This window comes from Ceratotherium simum, chromosome 22, assembly GCF_057802395.1.
Source record: "Ceratotherium simum simum isolate JZ-2026a chromosome 22, ASM5780239v1, whole genome shotgun sequence".
In the NCBI taxonomy this organism is placed as follows: domain Eukaryota; kingdom Metazoa; phylum Chordata; class Mammalia; order Perissodactyla; family Rhinocerotidae; genus Ceratotherium; species Ceratotherium simum.
Genome location: NC_141921.1, coordinates 5,060,736 through 5,082,191, shown reverse-complemented (window position 1 = coordinate 5,082,191; position 21,456 = coordinate 5,060,736). Strand labels below are relative to the sequence as shown.

Below are 21,456 nucleotides of genomic sequence, written 5' to 3'. Positions count from 1 at the left end.
AATTTAGGGCAGAGTCCACACAGAAGCCCGGGGTGTGCTCCGGGCTCAGCCCCCCGGAGTCTGTGGAATCCTCATGGAACAGCAGAGGCCAGGGGCAGGGGTTCCCAAGGGTCACCTGGGAGTCCTGTTCTGGCTCTGTGCCTGGGCTACAGACCTGCCCAGCCCCCCACTGCTGGCCTCAGCTAGTTTGCCGCAGGATCCCCTCTTCTGGCTCCAGGGAAGGGTGCCCGGCCAGGAGGGAGAGGGCGCGGATCTCTAGCCAGGCCAGCTTTTCCTGACTCAGGCCTGGACCCCCCGGCCAGCTGGCCCCTAGAAGTGGGCCCTTGTGGACAGTGATGACTCCAGCAGGAAAGCAGCTGCCGAGCTTGGGCCTTTGGCCCGGCTCCTCCAGTCCTGCCTGTTCCAGTGACGGCCTAAAGCCCTCCTCTGTGAAAGAGCAGGAATGACGTCCCCCTTTCTCCTGCCTCACTCCAGGATCCTTATCCTGGCGCTGCAGTGCCTGGGTCTGGCCTAGCCCCGCGTCTCTCAATCAGGCCCGGACACGGCAGACACCTTGGGGAACAGGAGCCAGTCCTCTCCTCCAAGATCTGCCCCTGGTGAGAAGGCCAACCCTGAACCAGCCCTCGCCAGCGCCGTGACTGTTGCAAAGGCAACCACGGGGATTCCTGGGGGCCACAGGCTGAGGGGTGGTGTGGAAGGGCGCTCGGTGTTCTCACCCCCAAGCAGAGGTGGGCAGTGAGGCGACGCAGGCTCTCATTACAGGCTGGGCCCTTTCCTGTCCTCTCCGCTGGGGCCCCCATGACCTGGGTTCCCTTCTAGCTCGGTCCCCAGGCCACTGGTCCTGTCTGTGCCTGAGTCCTGCTCCAGGGAGCAAAGGTGGCAGCAAGGGAACTGAATGGATGTTCGCCTGTTATCTCCACCTCTTTTGCCCAGCACTGGGCTGGCATGTGGCAGATGCTTAACGCAGGTGGAACAAACGCAGCTCAGTCACAGTGGGAGTCCCCTCGTCCATCCATCAGTGATGTTTTCCCCGTAGTTCAAAGGTGTCTGTTCTGGACAAGGCCTAGGAAACCTTCTTTCAAGAGGAAAGAGCAAAATGGAATCTTCTAGACCCTCCCAGCTACTCCCCATCAGATCCACTTGGACTCTCCCCAAACATGAGCAACACTACCACTCACAGCCAACACTGCTGCTGTTACCACGTGCAAGGCACCGTTCTGAACACTTCACAAGTGTTAACTTAGCCTCACGACGGCCCCGTGAGGCAGGAGAACCATTATCCTCATTTCACAGATGAGGCAAGTGAGGACAGAGGAATACACTAACTTGCCCATGGTCACACTGAGGGGTGGGAAAGGCAGGATTTGAAACTGGCTCTGGTCCCTCAGACCGTGTGAAGGCGGCCCGAGCCCACACTTCACTCAGACACTGTTTTCCTCCCCTCCTGCTGCAGGCGTGGAGTGAGGGCGCCAGAGCTCCAGGGAAGCAGGAGGTTCTATTTCCTAAATGTTCAAATCAGCACCCAGCGCTGCTCACCTCACCCCAGCTCTTAGTACTTCCTGCTGGACGGCAGCTGGGGCCGAGTCTCCCCTCATCTGGCCGGCCCCACCCACCCACCTTCCAGGATTCGGCTTGCACCGGGTTTCTAAAATTCAAGTCAAACTGTGCTGCTCTTCAAGTCCTCCAAGGACGCGCTCCCATTGCCTTGGAGGTAAAAAAAAAAAAAAAAAATCAACCTCTCCGTGGCCCTGCACCCTAGGACCAGTGAAGTGAATTCCACCAGAAGGCAGAAAGCAGGGTGTGGCCGCAGCCCACAGGGCCGTCCTGGCCGATACCAACTCTCGACTGAAAAAAGGGCACCTTTTCAGGAACTTCTTCCTACTTCCAGAAAAATAAAGACATCCCGGCAAACCAAACTGTTTGCAAGCAACGAAACCCAAACTGGCTTTCCAGATGCCCCCAAGTATTTCAAGTGAGACTGATGTCTTACCTCCAGCCCACCACGACTCTCTACGGAAAATGCAGAATGAACCCGCCCAGGAAAAGGCGGCAGATGCTCAAACACAAAGCAGCATCTTGTTATGCGCCGGGAACAAAAACTCTGTGCCCGACCAGTCGCCTTGCATCCTGTAATCGGTCTAATCAACTCCGACCCACGTCCCCCCAAACATGTCAGGAAGGGCTGCGGAAAAAAGATGTCCCTTTAATAAAACGTTATCAACATATATCGTACACAAACTACAATGTATCATAATTACTTTTTTTTTCCTCTCTTAATTCAGAACCAGACTACAAGGTAAGAAAAAACACAGAAACAGCTACAATGTTCCCAATAATCCGCACAAGGTCTTTTTTCAGGCAGATGATATCTCACATAATATGATATACACGGATCAGAGCGGGGAGGGACGAAAACAAAGGCCAGCTACAGGGGAGGGGACGGGGCAAATGTACAAAGAATTCGGGTGTCCTCAGGGCAAGACACAGAGGTTTCCATGGGGGTGGTGAGGTGAGGCGGCCACGGTCACCCCTCCTGGGAGGGGACAGGCTCCACTGTCGCGTTGGTTGGTTTTTGAAAATAAAAACAGGACTGGAACGGCACGTCTGTTTGGTTGTCGGTGTCCCCCCGCCCCCACAGCTATTCCAAAGTCCTTCCATCCAGTTCCGAGCATATACAGAGCAATTCGGGTCAATATCCCATCTTGGAAAAAGAAGGAAGAATCAAGAGAAAAAAACAAAAGAAAACCCAAACTCCAGCCCTCCAGTGGCCGCACACACGACGAGGACGCGAGGGCCACGGGGAAGAGAACGAGGTGGTCACGGTTTCCATGTCCCAGGTCACGGCCATCCTGGCGGGGGCGCCTCCCCCACTCTGCGCCAGGCCACCACCCAGCTGGCAGGACTCTCGCCGGGAAGACCAGGCGGGGCCGGGGCGGAGGTCCAGGAGAGAGGAGGAAGCAGTCCTGGGAACACAGTGCATGCCACCGGGTCACAGCGGGTCTCCGCTGGGGCAGAGTCCTGGAAGCGGTCGGGTGGTCTGGCCCCTCCGGCTACCTAACGGGGTGAGGGGTCTTCTGGGGTCCAAACTGTGCAGCTGCTGTCACCACCACCTCGGCCGGGAGAAACCAAGCACAAACAAAACAGGTTCGCCCTCCCTTGCCCATCCGTACAAACAAAAGTCCCCAAGTGGAAAAAGGTGACTTCCTTTTTTCTTTCCAAAAAAGGCCTTTTGAAAGAAACCACTGATTGTAAACTGCCCAGTTTATTATTATTATTATTATTATTTTTAGATGGCTACAAAGATAGCGAGAAACCTCACACCTAGACTAGCATTCCTGGTGGGAGGGCTCGGGGACAGACAGACAGCAGGGCTTGGTGGTTTTTTTTTTGTCCTTTTTTTCTTTTTTTTTAAAGAAAGCAAAGAGGTTGATTGGGGTGGGGGTGGGGGGCCTGCTAGAAGCTTCCATTTTTAAAAATTTTTCCCCCAAAAAACCCCCCTGAAAACAAATAAAAAAATCCCAACAATGGTAAAACCCCAAACAAAAAACAACAAAAAAGTGTCATGTACATAAAAGGTCCTTTTGGGAAAGGGCAAGGGTGGGGTGTTTCTGGTCATTGACTTGAAATATATTTTTATTTTGAGTTTTGTCCTTCATGTTTTATGGAATAAAAAGTTCGGCCTTTTTATTGCATGAAACTAAACTTGGGAAAGGTGGGGGAGTGGGGGGCGGGTGGGGGAGGGGGCGGGCGATGCCCCTCCCCCAGCTCCTGGGTAGTAACACCTCACTTCTTGCATAATTTCTGGCATCTTCCCGCCTGCAATGCCGGCTCTCTCAGCGTCTCAGAGAAGAGGAGGGGGGAATCACACACTCATCGTCATGCTTGGAGAATACTGGAAGGGGAGAGCAGAGAAGGGGGGGGTCACGAGGGCTGGTGTGGGAGCCTCAGGAAGGGTTGACTGCACAGAGCTGGACAGGGCCAGCCTCGGGGCTGGCAGGGCCAGGAGCCGGGAGGTAGGAGCCACCTCAGCATCAGCCTGTTCCCCTATAGGGGACGCCTCACCTCCCCCTGCCCCCTCCCCTCTCCAAATCGCCCCTTCTTCCCAGCGAAGGAGCAGCAGCCCCTGCCCTCCCCAGTGTAGGGCCAGGGCTTTCCTGGAGTCAGGGGCCAGGGGACTTGCAGGGAACTGGGGTGTGATGAGCCGGAGCACGGCCAGGGTGCCCTGGGGCGGGAGCCAGTCTGGATTCTCAAAAGCCGCTTAACCATGACGTTTGTTGTTCCTTCAACTGAGACCATAAATAGAGGCCAATATGGAAAAAGAGCCGGCCAGCCCCTCAGTGCTGAGACCCCAGGAACGCACTGGTCACATGAACCTCTTCCCTAGGACAGATGGAAATGGATGGCCAAGGACAATGACCCAGTCCCAGCCCAGGGCTTTTCCAGCCACATCAGCTTCATCAGTGCCAGAGGCATCGTGCCTGCGTGCAGCCTCCAGAAGGACCTGCCGGCAGTGAGATGCGGGCGGCGGCAGCGGTAAAGGCCACGCAGCTGGGAGGAAGGCGAGGACTCTGCACCTGGTGTGGAAAAGTACCCACGGCAAGAGGGCTACCATACGGCTGCCGGACACTGGCCCAGTGGCCAGGGGGCCAGGAGGCTCCGAACCCTGTGAAATAAACAGTCGCCAGACCCCAGGGGATGAGACGGTATTCCAGGGATGAACTGAGGGTGGCGGTGGGCACACTTACATTGTCGTTCTGGAAGGAGTGGAGGAAGTTCCCTCCTAATTCGCCGTCGTCTCGAGGGGTGCCTGGAGGATTGCTAATGCCACTTATGTTGTTAGGAGAATTCTGCAGAGAGAGGAGAGGAGGTGAGCCCCCGGGGGCCCAGCAACCTGCCCACCCGGATGGGGAGAAAGGCCTTCTGAGGGGGTCTCGGGGGTGGGGCAAGGGGGCGTGCTATCAGGGAGAAGACATCGAGTACACACTCACTTTTGGAAGTCCATCTATGTCACCTGACCCTGGAGAGAAAAAAGAATCCGACTCAGTTTCCTGCTTGCCCTTCCATGGAGGGGCTTCCAAGCCCTTCCACCCGAACCCCACACTATTTCTGCACCGAGAATTTTCTATCCAGGCAGTATCTTGCTCTCGGGATCTTCCTGTGTGCCCAGCCAAGGCCAGGGCTGTGGACCAGGCCTACTTGAGCCCGGAGCTGAGGAAAAGGGATGCTGTCCGGGCAAGTGCAGCTCGACAGGGCGGGCGCTGCTTACCTAATGATCCGTTCATGTGGTGTGGCTCCATGCCGCCCATGCCCCCCATCGGGCCGTCGGAGCCTGGACCCATCGGGAACTGAGGGAGAAGCACAGAGTGACGCACTGAGTCTCACGGGCCCCCATGCCTGGCTCTGCCCTCAGGGAGCTTCCACTCTGGGGGGGCTCCTCTCTCACACACACCCAGGCATTTAACGCCGGGAGGCTGGAGCTGGTGTCCCCCGCCGGCCCTCGGAATTATGCGGGGCAGAGGTGCTCTCATTTCTACGCACACGCGAGGAAACAAACCCAGAGAGGGAAAGGGACTGACTAGCCCAAGGCCGCCCAGTGCCATGCAGAGGCAGCTCTCAAACCAATCCTCATGGATCCCATCTGCAGCTCTTCCCATCCCTGGGGCAGAGTGCAGGGCTCAGCAGTCAGAGCTTCAGACAGACACACAGGCAGGGTGGCCGACTGTGCCAGGCCAGGGACACTAACACTTTTCGCCCCATTTCACAGATGAGGAAACTCAAGCACGGTGTAGGAAATGCTCTGCCCGAGGTCTCCCAGGTAGGGGAGGGAGGAGCCGGGACCGGAGCCTGGGCAGCCTGGCCCTGGAGCCATCACACTAGTCTCCCCCAAGCTCTTCCTCAGAAACCAAGTTTCGTGGGGGTGGGAGATGAGAAGAGGTTGGGTGTCCTGAATGATGGGAGCTGGGACGTGGGCGGCAGGAGTTCTCAGGACTATGCGGGAGGGAGGTGACCAATGAGGCCCCCAGGCAGAACTGATGGTGCAGTCTGCTCATCCTCAGGCCTGTCTGGAACTATCAAGCCCACCTCAGAAAAGAAGCAACCAAAGGCCAGAGGCCACACTGCATGGCCGTGAAGGGATGGAGCCCATGTGGAGAGCCAAGGCCCTGTGACGCAGATCGGACATCGGGGCGGGGTAGACGGGGTGGAGGTGGCAGAATGGAGGACTGTTTGGCATCTGGCCTGTACTGGGAGCTGAGGACACAGTGCCAAGCCACACCTGGGTCTCCGCCCAGAGGAGGAGCTCACAGCCACCGACACCCCACTACCCCACAGGACAGATGTGCCGAGTTCCAAAGGGAACTGCAGACAAAGCATGGCTGCAGCTTCAGAAAGAGGCACCGGAGAGGGCAGAAAAATCACAACAGGCTGCATGCAGGAGAAGGCCAAGTGTCAAAATAATTGAGGGACAGAATTTGGGCAGGCAGAGACAGGTCATGGAAGTCACTCCCGGCAGGGGGAGTGACTGAGCAAAAGAGGCCTCCTAGCAGGAGGCAGCAGAGAGTGGCTGGAGCAGAGACCTGTGTGATGAGACTGCGGGGTTGGACGGGGGCAGAGGCAGCCTCCTCATGCCCATCTGCCCACTCACACACACTGTGGGTGCAGCATCCTTGCCTCCCAGGGCTGCTCACCGGCTCTGGGGCACGTTTTGCCATCTGGCAACAAATTTCATGCTTATTAACCCAAATGATATGAGGATGAGGGTGTCAAACTTCCTAGGGAGCCAGCCCAGGACATAGCCATACCAGACCAAAGAAATCCCAAAACACGATAATATAATAAACAATTATGCACCTGTGTTATTACTTCAACATAAATACATTAAAAAACAGACTATCTTAAATTATATATTATTGTGTATTTTTTGATTATTTTTAATAGCTTTATTGAGATATAATTCACATACAACTGTCACAGTTAAAGTGTACAATTCAGTGGTTTTTAGTATATTTACAGAATTGTGCAACCATCACCACAATCAATTTTCCAACATTTTTTTTTTTTTTAGATTTTATTTATTTTATTTTTTCCCCCCAAAGCCCCAGCAGATAGTTGTATGTCATAGCTGCACATCCCTCTAGTTGCGGCATGTGGGACTCGGCCTCAGGATGGAGGGAGAAGTGGTGCCTCGATGCGCACCCGGGATCCGAACCCGGGCCGCCAGCATTGCAGCGCGCGCACTTAACCACCAAGCCACAGGGCCGGCCCCGAAACCCTGTATTTTCATTAGCAGTCACTCCCCATCCTCCCTCAAAGCCCCAGCCCCAGGCAACCATTAATTTATTTTCTGTTTCTACCGATTTGCCTATTCTAGATATTGCATATAAATGGAATTATATAACATGTCACCTTTGGTGGCTGATTTGTTTCATTCAGCATAATGTCTTCAGGGTTCATTCACGTGGTAGGTAGCATGTATCAGGACTTCATTCCTGCTCATGGTCAAATAATACTCCATTGTATGGACATACCACATTTTACTTACCCATTCATCGGTCAGTGGACATTTGGGTTGTTCCCACTTTTTGGCTATTATGAATAATGCTGCTATGACCATTCATGTACAATTTCTGTGTGGACATAGTTTTCATTTCTCTGGGGTAGACTGCTAGGAGTGGATCTGCTGGGTTATATGTTATATGCTGGGTAACTGTGTCCAACCCTTCCAAGAACTGCCAGACTGTTTTCCAGAGCAGCTGCACCATTCTACATCCCCACCAGCAGTGTACAAGGGTTCCAGTGTCCTCCCATTTCCACCAACACTGGTCATTATTCGTCTTTTTGGTGACAGCCGTCCTAGTGGATGTGCAGTGGTAACTCATTGTGGTTTTCATTTGCATTTCCCTAATAACTAATAACGCTGAGCATCTGTTCACATGCTTATGGCTATTTTTACACCTTTGGGAAAATGTCTATTCAGATCCTTGGCCCATTTTTTGTTTTTTATTATTGAGTTTTAAGAGTTCTTCAACATATTTTGCACTTAAGTCCCTTATCACATACTTGATTTGCAAACAGTTTCTCCGTTCTGTGGGTCGTTTTTTTACTTTCTTGACCATGTCCTTTGAAACAGAAGTTTTAAATTCTGATGAAATCCAATTCAGCTACTTTCTTCTCTGGCCACTCGTGCTTTCGGTGTTGTAGCTAAAGGGCTTTGCTTAACCCGGGTCACAAAGATTGACTCTTATGTTCTCCGCTGAGTGTTTTACAGCATTAGCTCTGACAGCCAGGTCTCGGGTCTACCTTGAGTTCATCTGTGTGCTGGTGTAAGGAAGCTGTCCAACCTCCTTCATTCACATGTCAACAACTGGTTGTCCCAGCACCATTTGTTTATTCTGTATTATTTACTTTTCTGTTACATAAATGCTATTATTTAAACAAAACATCAGTAGGACTAGGTAACAGTGGCAATTCACAGGAGGACTAGTTAAACATCTAGTCCAACCTGATGGGGCCTCCAGCCCTTGTGTAGTGACGGGACCGCTTGTGGCACAGATTGAGGCTGCTTTTCTGGATCAGACCACGTCGATTTGAGAAGACACAGCAAGACGAGAACCCTGGCTGAGTTTCCTCAGGGGCTCAGCCGAGCTGCTGGGGACCCATCTTGCTTTCGGGGGTACAAGAGGGCGAGTGTGCTTGCTTTTCCACTTACAATACTTCTCTGAATTGCCTGCAGCCTCTGGGACATCCTTCTTTTCCGGCATGTGGTGGTAAAACTGAATACGGAGTCAAATGTAAAATTCACGTGGACTTGCTGCCCTGTTCTTATCAAGCCCTGGTGTCAGTCCAACGTGCTGACACCAAGCCACCAAGCCAACCATCCTCTCCACAAGAACGTCTGCACGTGGGGTCTTAGGATTTTATTTACTCACAGAGGGTTTTGGACCCGTAGGAATTCGCTTCCAGCTCTCCAAAGACGTCCATCCACTTTGTATCTACAGGCTGGTTTTGGTAGACCAGCTGCCGTCAGGTGGGTCCTTTGTATCCATAAATCCATCCGACGGGCTATCCCTGTCCAAGGTGTCCATCACTTCTAAATGTTCCCAAGCATGCTGGATGTCATTACCAATTAAACCTCTCTTGCTCAGGGACAATGGTTTTAAAGCACAAAAGTAATTTGAACTTGTGAGATCCCAAATAAGTTACAGTTTTAATAAAGAAATTGTGAAAGTCCTGTTTAACAACTTGGCTGCCCTTACTGGTAACATTTTTGGAGTTCTCAGTCTCATCCCAAAAAACGAGTCGTTACTTTGGCCATATGAGGTTTTGTTACTACCCCCTCCCTCCGCCTGCGGTGGTCCGCTCATCCTCGTCTGGGCTCCTCGTAGCCTCTTTAGAGATCATCACACAGTTCTGGAGAAACAGCACATACACTTGTGTTTTAGTGTAATTCCTTTCTCCATTCTCATCTCTACGTATTTCAAACTAGAGAAGGACGGCACAGCAGGCCGACATTTCCACATCTATTCTGTGGGCAGCAACAACAAAAGCCATCTTGTGGGCGGGTGCGTGCCTGCGGCTCTCTCCACGTCTACAAAGTCACAAATCTCATGAGGTGCTTCTGTATGTTTTGAGGAAATTGACGAGTGACCAAAATCTTTCATTTTGAAAGCCTAGTAACAGAGGTAAGTGATCACACCCCTGGGCAGCAGTGTGGGGACAAGGGGTGCGGGACGTTCAGCAGGTGAGACATTTACAGACTAAACGACATTTGCCAAATTAACTGTGTACTATCTGCCAAATATGCAGACAAATGAGCAAAGTCTAGTTTGTAACTGGACAAGAGAACAACACTTGTTGTCTTCTGCAGTTTCATTAACATCTTCATAGAAATCCAGGCGATGATCTGAAGCTCCAGTTTTCAAGTCAAGCTTCCTAAGAGCTGGGGCCAGAGTCTGATGCACCCTGAGGGACTGCAGGAAGCTCACCTGACGGTTGGTGAGGTCCATCCGACAGAATCAGCTCTACCTGTACAGGACCAACATATTTGTCACCAAAATTCCCCTCTGTTCACCCACAGGCCTCAGCTGCAGCCTCTGACTCAAGAAACGTGCCCTGAAGGTCACGGAGCAATGGGGGACAGCCTGGTGATGGGGTCCGTTCAAGGGGGATGCCCAAGCCAAGGCTGCGGCCGCTGTTTGTAACCAAGTGTCGGTGTCTTTTTGGTTGACTTAGAAGCTCTGCCTGTCGCACCCCAGACCTGTGTGATTTAGTCTCCAGCACGCTTCCACACGCCCCACCTGCACGCCCCTTCTCTCTTCAGCGTACTGTGCAGTACGTCCGCTGTGGTCATTTACCTCTAATCCGCCCACCTGGCATTAAAATAACACGGTCCATTGGCCTTTTCTTCTGGTGATGTCGGGGTCAGGCTGATGCTGGTGTTGTCATCATTCCCATTTTCATTATCTGAACTCTTAGAAAACACAGTCACACTACTCACAATACGAAAACTGAAAGCTGCGCTATCTCGACACTAAGCGCCACAGTTAACCTGCAGCAGAGTCGAAGGCAGACCCCCGGTGCCCACGACTGCGGCCACTTGAGTCGCACCCCTCGGAGCCTTGCAACACGATGAGCCATCATTGAGAGCCACGGGTCATGACCACCAGCCTCCGTGGTCAGGGGAAGACAGCGACCATGGGAGGAGGGTGATTTCCATTTCCATCTGACACCAAACACAGCTCTCAGTCCGTCTTTTGGGCTGCTGTCTGGGTCTTATACTTTTCTGCCCAACCTTCTGCATCCATTGCCAACAACCAGGACTTTCTGTGTCCTGGGACCTTGTCTCCCAGGACATAGGGCTTCTAGTGCTCAAACCTGGGTAGGTGGTCACTCTAAGGAGAGCCAGGGGCGATGAGGCCAGGTAGTCGGAGGTCCTGGCTGCCCAGAGGGGAGGGAGAGGTGTGGTGGAGCATCAGGGTGGCGTGTGGTTCCCACACCTCTCAGTCCCAAGCCCCTCTTGGCAACCCAGGAGGCAGGCCAAAGACCCTCACCCCAGAGGCTGCAGAGGATTAACCACATGCAGTGTCCAGCATGGGGCAGCTCCTGATCAGAGTTTAACACATGGGGTGATTCAGGTGTCACATCCAACACTGAACCACAAAACCAGGGGCTGGCCCAGTGACCCAGCGGTTAAGTTTGTGCACTCCACTTTGGCAGCCTGGGGTTCACCAGTTCGGATCCTGGGTGCAGACCTATGCACTGTTCATCAAGGGATGCTGAGGCGGCATCCCACATAGAAGAACTAGCAGGACCTACAACTAGGATATACAACTAGGTACTGGCGCTTTGGGAAGAAAAAAGAAAAAGAGGAAGATTGGCAACAGATGTTAGCTCAGGGCCACTCTTCCTCAAAAAGAAAAAAACAAAAACAAACAGCACCCCAAAAGGCCACAGACAACTCTGGGGCCCCAACCCGACCCTCTGGCTCTGCAGTCCACAGACTGTTGATTTGGTCACAAGGCAGCCTCGTTTCCAAACCCTAAGCTCCCCAAGGCCAAGGCTGGTCAGATTCACCCCCCGCCACCTGGCACAGAAGGGTTGTCTGTGGAGGTGAGTCAGCCAGGCCTGTCCTCACAGAGCTCCCAGCTGAGAGAGGGTGCTGCAGCTAAACATCCAACATGGGACATGGGAGCACGGGGCGGGGGGGGGAGGGGGGGGCGGGCGATGAGCAGGCCCAGAAAAGGTGGGAGTTGAGTTGCAACATCACTGAGGGTTGGAGCTTTGAAAGGCACAGAAGGGGGAGTGGCTTCCAGACAGGGACTATCCACGGAGAGACAAAGAGGCTGCAAGGTGCCAGAGTCACAGGGCTCCTGGAGCGCAGGCAGGTCCCCAGACAGGCCACGTGCTCCTGCCGTGGCCTCCACCCTTAGCTCCACAGCCAAGGAAACAAACCCGAGAGGGTGAGGGACGCCCCAGGGTGGCACAGCCAACCAGCCACGACCAACCACCCCACCTGCAGCCTGGTGCTCTCCCTCACCAGCACCCCACACAGAGCAGCGGGGGTACCCACATCAGGGCCTGGTGCCCCACTATGACCAGAAGGGTGGGAATCCGTCTACCCCCTTCTCTCCCACCCCCGCCAGCTATGAAATGGGAACTGAGCTGCCCAAAAGTTAATCATTTCCCTGGCGGTTTATTTTATTCATCTTTGGTAACAAATGGCTGAAATCAATTAAACTTGCTTTCCCCTCAGCTGATGAAGTTAATTATGATTTGTTATGGTATCTGATATGTAAATTATTAGAAAGCAGACTTACGTTGGACCGGCTGCCTCCAGGCGGCACGGGATTAATCATTGTGTAGATGTTGTCACTGGAATTTGTTGAATCTGCAGAACAGTGGAAACCCGCAAGTTGGGGTGATTAATTCATTTCTTAATTAAAACAAACTCGTGCCACTTGAACTCATTCTTTTGTATTTTATCACCTAAAATTTCCTCTAAGTACCACCATTTTCTGGCTAATTTGTATTTAATGAAGATTCACAAAGTTTTTAATCACAGAAAATTCAACTGTGAAAACCACTCAACCCTGAAAGGAAGAATTGCAGGGTGTCTGGATGGCAGGGTGGACACAGCAAAGGGGGATTACAGGTTCATATTCTCGTCTCCCCACCCCAAACCCAATCTGGTCCCCAGACGCTGCCAGGGATGACGCAGGGGCCACCAGACCACCACCTGTGCTCTCCCAACCCCACCAAGTGGCCATAATCAAATCAGCAAAGAGAAACGCCACCAATTCCCTGGGGGCCACCCTGCCAAGCTGATGGGGCAGGAGGGAGAGGCAGGGATGGGGCTGGAGACACATTAACATATGGAGTGGTTTAATGTGACCCAGTCTGAATGTAGGTCATGCTGCTCATAGAAATGCAGCAGCGGAAAGAGGGAGCCGGAGCGGGAGCCGGAACATCACGGGCGCTGCCAGCTCCACCCCTGCAGCCGAGCAGCTTCCCTGTGATGGGGAGCTGAGGAGGGGGTGGGAGAGAGGGACCCCACCAGCTTTCCAATTAGCCAGAAAAGTCTCCTTAGGAAATGAGCTCGCCTGTTTATATTAGGAGCAGGCACCATTTCTTGGGCAGAAACCCAATTACCTCTCACTTGATATTTTGGGGAGGGTAAGGATTGTATGTTGAATTCCTTCTAGCGGATGGTAAGCTATTCTTAGCTGGGAAAGAAACACAACTGTGATACTGCATGTGTGTGCGTGTGTGCATATGCCCACGTGTGTACACGCATGCCTTCCTTTGATTAAAGAAAAACAGAAAAGGGGTCTCCTACATAGAGGACCAGAAGCCAAGAGGCCTCATGCCAGAGAGTCCTGGTCCCAGGATGCCAGATCCCAGAAGCCCCTTTTCAGTCATCTGGGGAAACGCACAACCAAGACAGGGTTCTCTCTGATGGTGGGAGCTGAGGGCAGCGAGACCCCTCGTGTGCGGATATCCTTGCTCTGCCCCTTTTAACCAGAGATGAGAAGACCTGACTGAGGCCACACAGCAGGCTGGGGTACCAAGAGCCTCCTGCCCCCAAAATCCCTGAGGCTAAGATGCCCAGTCGGCACATGCTGCTCAGGAAGAGTGGTGGGTGAGCCTTGGCTCTGCACCCAGGCCCCTCCAGGACTCCTCCCTCTTACCTGCAGGACTAGGCATGATGGGTGTTCCTGGGGGGCCGCCACCACCAGGGGGTCCCTGCACATGACACAAAAACTGACATCAGAAACCCACGGTGATGACATATGTGGGGAGAGGCCACCAAGCTCCAGCCACGTCAGCAGCAGGTGCTCACAGGAGCCCAGCCCAGCATCCAGCTCTCGCTAAACCTCGGGCGCCAGGTGGAGCCCAAGCGGTTAAGCCTCGGGGGAACTGGACTTGGATCCCTCCCTTCCTTTCTTTAAACCAAGAGGCAGCTGAGCGTGTGTGCACGTGTGCGCCCACACACATGCCAATCGGTGAAACCAGAAGCCTGTGATGGAAGCCAACCGGCCCACTGGTCAGCGCCCCAGATGGAGATCTCAGCTCCGGGTCTCGTTTGGGGACTTCCAGGCCACCAGAAGGTACAGATACCGGCACACTGACAGCAAGTTCTAGCACAGTTGGAACCTGTGCTCAGAACATGCTTTGAAAGGGAAGGATTCCCTGAGCAGCTCTCTTGCACACTCAGTCCCGTGTGGCTAGACATGCGATGAGATGCCCCACACTCGCACACACTTACCACGTAGGTACCGGGTGACGAGGAGGAGTATGGAATCTAGAAACAAGACGTGAGGGAGCCACGTGTCAGAGTCATTTCCTCCGACAGGCAGCGCCCTTTGGTTTCCAAATCCACTTGGGGCCACAACCCCACTCTTGACAGGAATGGCTGTGGGACCCGCTGAACCATCCGGTCAGTTTCCCTAGGAGGGCCTGGGGCAGGAGCAAAGTCCAGCTCCTACGCGGAACTGACCCTGGGAGCCTCGGCAGGGAGCCTGGGGGCTGTGGGCCATGGGAGGCCCTCCAGTTTGAGAGGCCAGGAAAATGACAGCTTTGCCCCAGCCCCTGGCCTTCTGCCCCAGACTGCCTGTGCTGAGGCCCCTCCCGGCTCCTTCCTCTGAGTGCTGGAAGCCAGCCCTGCCAGCGAAGAGGAGACTGGCAGGAGCCCCCATGTGAAGTGCTCTCTGAGCCAGGCTCTCAGCTCCCACCTCGGAGTTTCTGCAGAGCAGTGGGCTGGACTGGGCAGACCCGAGCCGCTGAGGGCCCCAGCGTGTCACTCTCATGCCTCCACCTACAGGTGGGCTTCTCCTTGGAGGCGTCAGGTGCAGTCCTGCTGCATCTCCCCTCCCTGTGACACCTCCAACCTGGAGACAGGACCCCCCCCTGCACCCCAGAACCCCCTCCCTGGCAGACACACCCCACTTGACCTGGGTACTCACTGAGTTAGCACTGTTAGGATTCGGCCAGGGTCTGCCGGCTCCTGGGCCCCTGAGAGAGCGAGAAAGAGACGGAGACAATGAAAAATGTGCTATAAACTCCAAGAAGGGGGTTGGGGGTGGGGGGAGTGCTGGCAGGGGCAGAAGAAGAGGGCTGCCATCACTACAGGAAGCCCGCCCTTCATACAGCCCTAGGGCCTTAGGGACTGTCTGGCTCTGGGGTAGTGACAGGTTGTACCATGGATAGAAACCTCCAAACTCCTATAAATTACTTGCAAAGTATATAAAATTTCCTCAGCATGTGCATCTTCCCAGGAGGGGAATCCATAGATTCTCATGAGGACTGATCATCACAAAGAGATTAAGAACCACTAAAGCCTAGAACAGTGCTCAGCTGTACAAGGTTCAAATCCTGACCCTTCCAACTTTATGCTGTGAGCCCAGGCAAGTGACTTCACCTCTTTGTGCCTCAGTCTCCTCATCTGTAAATGGGGGATAATAATAACTGCTTCCTAGAGTTACTATGAAGATTAGCTGAGCTGGTCCACGGAACATGCTCCAAACCATGCCGGGCACGGGGAAACACCATACAGGGGTGAGCTCTCAGCACCCGTGTTGTCCACATCCTCACTTTACTGAGGAGGAGACTGAGGTCCAGAGAGGTACCAGTAATTACTTGGATCACGAGTCTTCCGGGGAGGGCAGTAGAGGGTGGGGAAGGCCTGGGCCCTGAGCGGCCGGCAAGGTGGGTTTTGCCTTACATGTTAATCCCAGGCATGGCGGGGCCGAGGGAGTTGGGTGGTGGTCTCATGCCGCTGCCGTAACTCTGCAATGACAACCAAGGGTCAGTCTATGAGAAGGAGGAGGGGAACCGGAGAGAGGAGGAGGGGGAGAAACAGACAGAACACAGCGAGAGGGTTAGTCTGTGAAAAGGATCTGATGAGAAACAACAATCTATTTCTTTAAAAAAGGTGTGGGGAGGGTGGGGAACAAGCGACAGGACCATAGTGACAAGCCAGCACAGAGGGACAGTCACAACTGTAAAAGCATCGACTTTAAGATGGTTCTCTCAGGAGCCTATGGACATCAAGCAGGCTGCTCCTCTCTCCAGGCTCAAGGTGCCGGCTGGCACCTTCCCTGGGTCTCAGGCGGGCAGAGTGGAACGGACTCGGAACAGAACCGACTGTGAACTCAGCACCTCAGACACTCTGGGGGAGGAGAATCTGCTGGCGGCTGGGGGCAGGGGCCGGGCCTGGATGTGGCAGGGGAAGAAATGCTCCTGAAAGGCCTGCCCTGCAGCAGTCCCCAAGGCCTGGAAGCTAGAGATGCCCCACTGCACCCCAGGTCTGTGTTGTCCCCCACCCTCACCCCCAGAGCAAGTTGCCTGATTCAGGCGTCAGCCCAGGGGGCCCTCAACAAACACAGCGCTAGAGGAGCCAGAGGAAAACTCCGTTTCCACCTTAGAGAGCATCCCTGTTGTTTGAGAGAAGAGTCTACACAGAACTCAGAAACTCCCAGGAGTCCCAGCTCAGCTCAGCACAACCCCCAAGGCAGAGGGGGCGGGTCACAGAGCGCCTGGACCAGGCACCCCAGGCCTCTCATCTGGTTCATCTCCTGTCACAATCAAGCCAGTGCTGCCCCCTGACTCCCCTCTCTCAGTGCTATTTTCTTCGCAGGTATAAGTGCCTTGCTTCTCTTCTCTACCTGGTGGGCTCCTATACATCCTCCAATACCCAACTCAAACATCACCTCCTCTGTGAAGCCTTCCCTGCCCCACCCCTTGGAGCTAACTGCTCCATCCTAGTTACTCCCACAATGCCTTGTAATTTCCCTCCTCCACAGCCTGTATCACATGGGGTTCTGATCGTAGCCACACCTTCATCTCTCCTACTGGACTCTGAGTGCCTTTTGAAGATAGAAACTGCGTCTTAGTGATCTTCAGATGCCCCCTCACTCCCTGCACAGGCTGGCACAGACTGGGTGCTGCATCAGTCAGTGGAGGGTTGAAGAAGTGAACAAAAGGCAAGTAAAATGGGCCTGGCCACAGCTTAAGCTCTGTCCTCGTAGGAGAATCTGACGGCAGCAGTTGGTGGAATTCTGAGGGCAAAGGAACAGCTGGCGCTAACTGTCCTTTACTGAGCACATAACACGCTTTACATAGTCTTCGTTTTGGTCCTTACAACACCACCATGAGGCTGGTATTATTCCCATTTTACAGAAGAGGAGACTGAGGGTCCGAGGGAAGAAAGATTTGCCCAAAGTCAGTCAGCAAATGACACAGCTGGGGTTTAAACCTGGACCTGGGAGCCTCCGGAGTCTGCGCTCTACGCCCACACCTGGTGAGCAGAGAGTGGGAAGGGGGACTGAACAGGCGGCTCGAGAGCCAGAGCTGACAAACTCAGAGCCAGCGTTCTTCAGCCAGGGCCGGTCTCTCAAACCTCACGGCCTCGGGGTCCCCTCCTCTGCTTCGTTACTCACCGAGTTGCCTGAAGGCCAGGAGAACACCCAGACGGGGTGTGGACAATGACAGGAGCTGCACCAGGCAGGCTGGCAGCAAGTGAGGCCTGGAGTCGGGGTGGGTGGGGGCAGGGGCAGGTGCCGCAGGGGACCCTCAGGAAGCCCACGCCCCTGTGCCCATTCACGGCCGAGCCCAGGGCCAGGAAGATGTGTGCCTGCCTCAAGTACAGCGGCAGGCTCGGGGGGACATGCAGGGGCGGGCCCCCTTTATAGAAAGGTGGCGTGAGGCAGCGTGCAGGGCCTCGGGAGAGCTGGCCCGGCTCAGCCACGTGCTGGTGACTTTGGGCAAACGGCACAAATGACAACAATGCTCAGCCCAGGCCTGGCCGTGCTACGGGCTTTTTATCACTACACTTAATCATCACAGCAACCCCAACCCTGTCCCCACTTGAAAGATGAAAACACTGAGGCGCAGAGCAGAGCGACGGCCCCTCGCGCAGCGATGCTCGTGGCAGAGCCAGCACTGAAGCCCTGCAGCCTCTACTGTGCCGCCTCGTCCATGAAACGGGGACAAGGAGCCCCCAACCCTCCAGGCCCCGGGGGATCACAGGGAAGGACGGCTCTGCAGCGCTCGGCGGCCGGGGAGTGTGCGCTGATTTGGGACGTCAGCAGCAGAACAACTGCCAAAGCCCTTAATGCTGCCTTAAGCATCACAGAACCTCGGGTCTTAAAGGGCCCTTTCTAAGCCCCACGTGCAGCCGCTAAATCCCCGCTACAAATCTCAGCTTCGCTTCCGCTCCTCCAGAACAGGAGGCTCACCACCTCCCTAGCAGCCCACTGCTCCACCACGTGCAGCCCGCCCAATCAGGAAGCTGTTCCCGAGAGAGTGAGCTCTGTTCCAGGGGCCGCAGCTGCATCCTGCTGCCTCTCCCACCACAAGAGTGGCTGGCACTGCGGGGCAAGACGGGAGGGCTGTCCTGGGAGCTGGTGGAAGCCCAGGACACTGCAGCACAGAGTGAAAGGAGAGGACGGGGGGTGCTCGCTCCCGAAGGAGGTCTGGACATGCAGCGTGCAGCCACTTGGGAGGCTCTGCGTGCACCGTCTGCTCTTCCCGACCCCACCCGGCCACCAGGGTGGAGGGAGTGTGCCCACCCAGGGCCTTCCTCCTTCAGAGGTGCTGACCCTGGAGGCTCACTCACACCTCCCCATTTCACAGATAAGCTGGAGGCCCAGAGAAGCTAGAGACTTGCTGAAGGCCACACAGTAAATGAGGGGTGAAAGTAGGGCTACAAGTCAGGTTTTTGTGAAGTTTTCAAATCAGAAACACCAGCCCTTTCACGGAGGGCGAGAGGGCTTAGAAGCATGGTTTCAGAGACTGGTGAAATGGTCCTCTCTGCCAAGTGCCTGCTCCCTGCTCGCAGCACTGGGCCGCAGGGTGTTACGTCCCCATTCCTCTGCTGTCAGCACTGCTTCGTAGGGACGGGGCAGCTGGATACATGGGGGCAGTCCTCAGCGCAGCCGTGGAGCCGGCCACAGCCACGGAGGTCTGTCCTACACACTCCTTGCCCTCATCCCCACGCGGGCACCCAGACCTTGTGCAGAGGGGTCTGATCCACAGTCAGGAACAACAAAGGGCCCTCCTGCTGGCCCCACCCTCTCGGTCTCAGCTCCGTGCTCTGTGCAGGATCCACAGTGACTCAGGAGGGCACTAGCAGCCAGCAGGGGCTGGGGCCTGCGACTCCTTTCTGTAGTACCTCCTCGTCAGAGGGGCTCTCTCGGTGCTGCCTGCCGTCTGCCCTGCACTATCTTCACCTCAAAACAGGAGAACAGCCAGCCATTTGGTCTTTAGGCTGGATCTGTCAATGCAGACTTCTGGCCGTTGAGGAAGTTTCCTGGGCAGCAGGGTCCTGCCCTCCACCCCCTCTAATCACAGGGTGGCCTGGCCATCTCACACCGGGAGGCCTCCAATGGGCCACCTGGGCAAATCCCTTCAACGGCCACCTCCTTCCTCACCCAGCTCCCGGCTGCTCCAGCCAAGTTTACAACCCTTCTATCTCTTCCTGGAGTCTCTGGTCAGAGGACTGAGCTTGGGCTGTCCTGGCTCAGCAGGGAGATGTGGTTTCTCCTGGGAGGCACAGGAGCGTCCCTCGGGATTGTGGATTATCTTTCATCTGAACTTTCTCAAATGCAGAGAAGACAGAACAGTGATCTGACTCGAGGCTGTGCTGGCTCTACCCACAACCTGAATACCAGAAACACGGGGAGTCGGGACCTCGGCGTCTGTGAGCCACGGCACCTCTGATGGCCTCGCAGTCTCTCCGCATGAACCTGGCTGGCAGCCCCTGCAGTCTTGGCCTCATTCTAATAGGATTCACTTCTGAAAAACTCAGCCAAAGGTTCTCACCTGACACCAACATGCACGTAATTCTTTAAAAGAAAATACAATTAAGTGGAAATATGACCTCCTTTTTAGCACTGGCCATTTGGCAAAGTCAGAGTAAAATCTCCCCAAGGCTCCGAGGGCAAAGGGGAGGGCGATCCCTGGTTGGCCGGTTCCTCTGTGACATTTAGGCTAAAACGCAACACAGGCTCAGAAAGTGTAACGTCACTCCATTCGGTTTTGAAATCTCTAAAGTAGCCCCAAGACCACAGTATGCCTATGCTTTGTTCAGAAAGTTCTGGAGTGCTCACTGACTATTAGCAATCTTATTCCTTGCTTGGAATAACAGGCTGATGGTTCCCCCCCTTTGTGTCTGGTCTTAGCACAGCACTGTGCATGCAGTGGTGCTTACTAAAGGCTGCCTGGAGGGCTGGCCACCTTTCCTAGCAGCCCGGGCTGTGGCAGACACAGGCCCCCTCTCTGAGCCCAGGACCTGGCGAGGGAACGGAATCTGAGGAACACCTTGAAGGCGCCCGTGCTGAGCTGTGTGTCTCACAGCTGCTGTTTCACCCAGCCCCACAACAGCCCCTGAGGTCATTTCCCAACAGCCCATTTCACAGTTGAGGGGACTAGAGGCCCAACCGGGCTGAACTGCAGCCAAAACCATGTTTTCTAGCACTAAATTCTCAGCTGGTCCCCCTCCTGGCCACTGGGAGAGTCTGCCCTCTCCTCACCCTCAGCCTCGGGGTCTAAAACTTCCAGGCTCTGCGGTGCCTGCTCCCGGCTGACCCCAGACCCTGTGATCCACCCCACACCCCAACCTTGCCCAAGCCAAGTCCCACATGACGCCTGGCCTTTCTGGCCCCAGGGAGGGGCTGGCGCAGACATTCTGGGCTGCTCTGGGGAGGTTCGGCTCTGGAATTTAACACTACATCCTACCCAGCGGGTACAGGAGACACAGGAAAAGCCCTTTAAGGTTCCCTATTGATGAAACAAAGTAAAATAAAGGACCAGAGAGGTGTGTTCAGAGCCCCGAGGTGGGTGGGGTGGGGAGGGTCAGAGGGCATCTCCCTCCCCTCTGGGCACCCTCTCAGGGCCCACGGGGCAGCTCCACCCTTGCACACTGCTCGGGGAGGCCAGGAGAGCCACACTGGGCCCAGCAGGCCCTTTTCGGCAAGACCTCAGCCTTCAGCACCATCACCTCTTTAAAGCCGCCAGACTGGCCGGACCGCTGGTCTGGGACAGACACGATGACACACCCGCTACGGCAGGAGGAAGTCCTCAACTTGCAGAGCACTCTGCCCTCAGCCAGTCTGACAACGTCCAATGCCAGCTTCTAGAACCTCAGTAGTACTACAGGCTTAACAAACCATTAATGGCCTTTGCCAGAAAAATAAAAATAAAAAAGAAACCAAAAGCGATCACTAAACCCAAGCAACTAGAATCCTGAACACTGGTTTTAAGCCCCCAAGTTGGACTATAAATTGCTCCCTAACGGCTACCCCGCGCCAAGCGTCACACCAGGAACTTGACCCTCCTCCTCTGGGTAACCCTACAACTGGTCTCCTTTCCATTTTACAGACGCAGCTGCTAAGCCTCCAAGAACACAGAGGGGTGGGCGGTAAGGCAGGAATGGTTTCCTGCCCCAGCTCCATCATCTTG

General features: G+C 54.6%; 1 protein-coding gene across 2 annotated transcripts in view; it reads right to left on the bottom strand.

Annotated features, from left to right (window-relative positions):
* Positions 1-2,183: 2,183 nt before the first annotated feature.
* SSBP3 (single stranded DNA binding protein 3) overlaps positions 2,184-21,456 on the bottom strand; it is a 162,750-nt gene continuing 143,477 nt past the window's right edge. For both annotated transcript variants that reach the window (XM_004438591.3, XM_004438594.3), the window contains 9 exons: positions 15,719-15,783; positions 14,961-15,009; positions 14,264-14,299; positions 13,686-13,740; positions 12,315-12,385; positions 5,267-5,345; positions 4,989-5,017; positions 4,746-4,847; positions 2,184-3,892 (listed from right to left, as the gene is read on the bottom strand). In XM_004438591.3, coding sequence (XP_004438648.1) covers positions 3,863-3,892; positions 4,746-4,847; positions 4,989-5,017; positions 5,267-5,345; positions 12,315-12,385; positions 13,686-13,740; positions 14,264-14,299; positions 14,961-15,009; positions 15,719-15,783 — 516 coding nt within the window. In that variant the 3' untranslated portion in view covers positions 2,184-3,862. The remainder of the gene's footprint in view (positions 3,893-4,745; positions 4,848-4,988; positions 5,018-5,266; positions 5,346-12,314; positions 12,386-13,685; positions 13,741-14,263; positions 14,300-14,960; positions 15,010-15,718; positions 15,784-21,456) is intronic.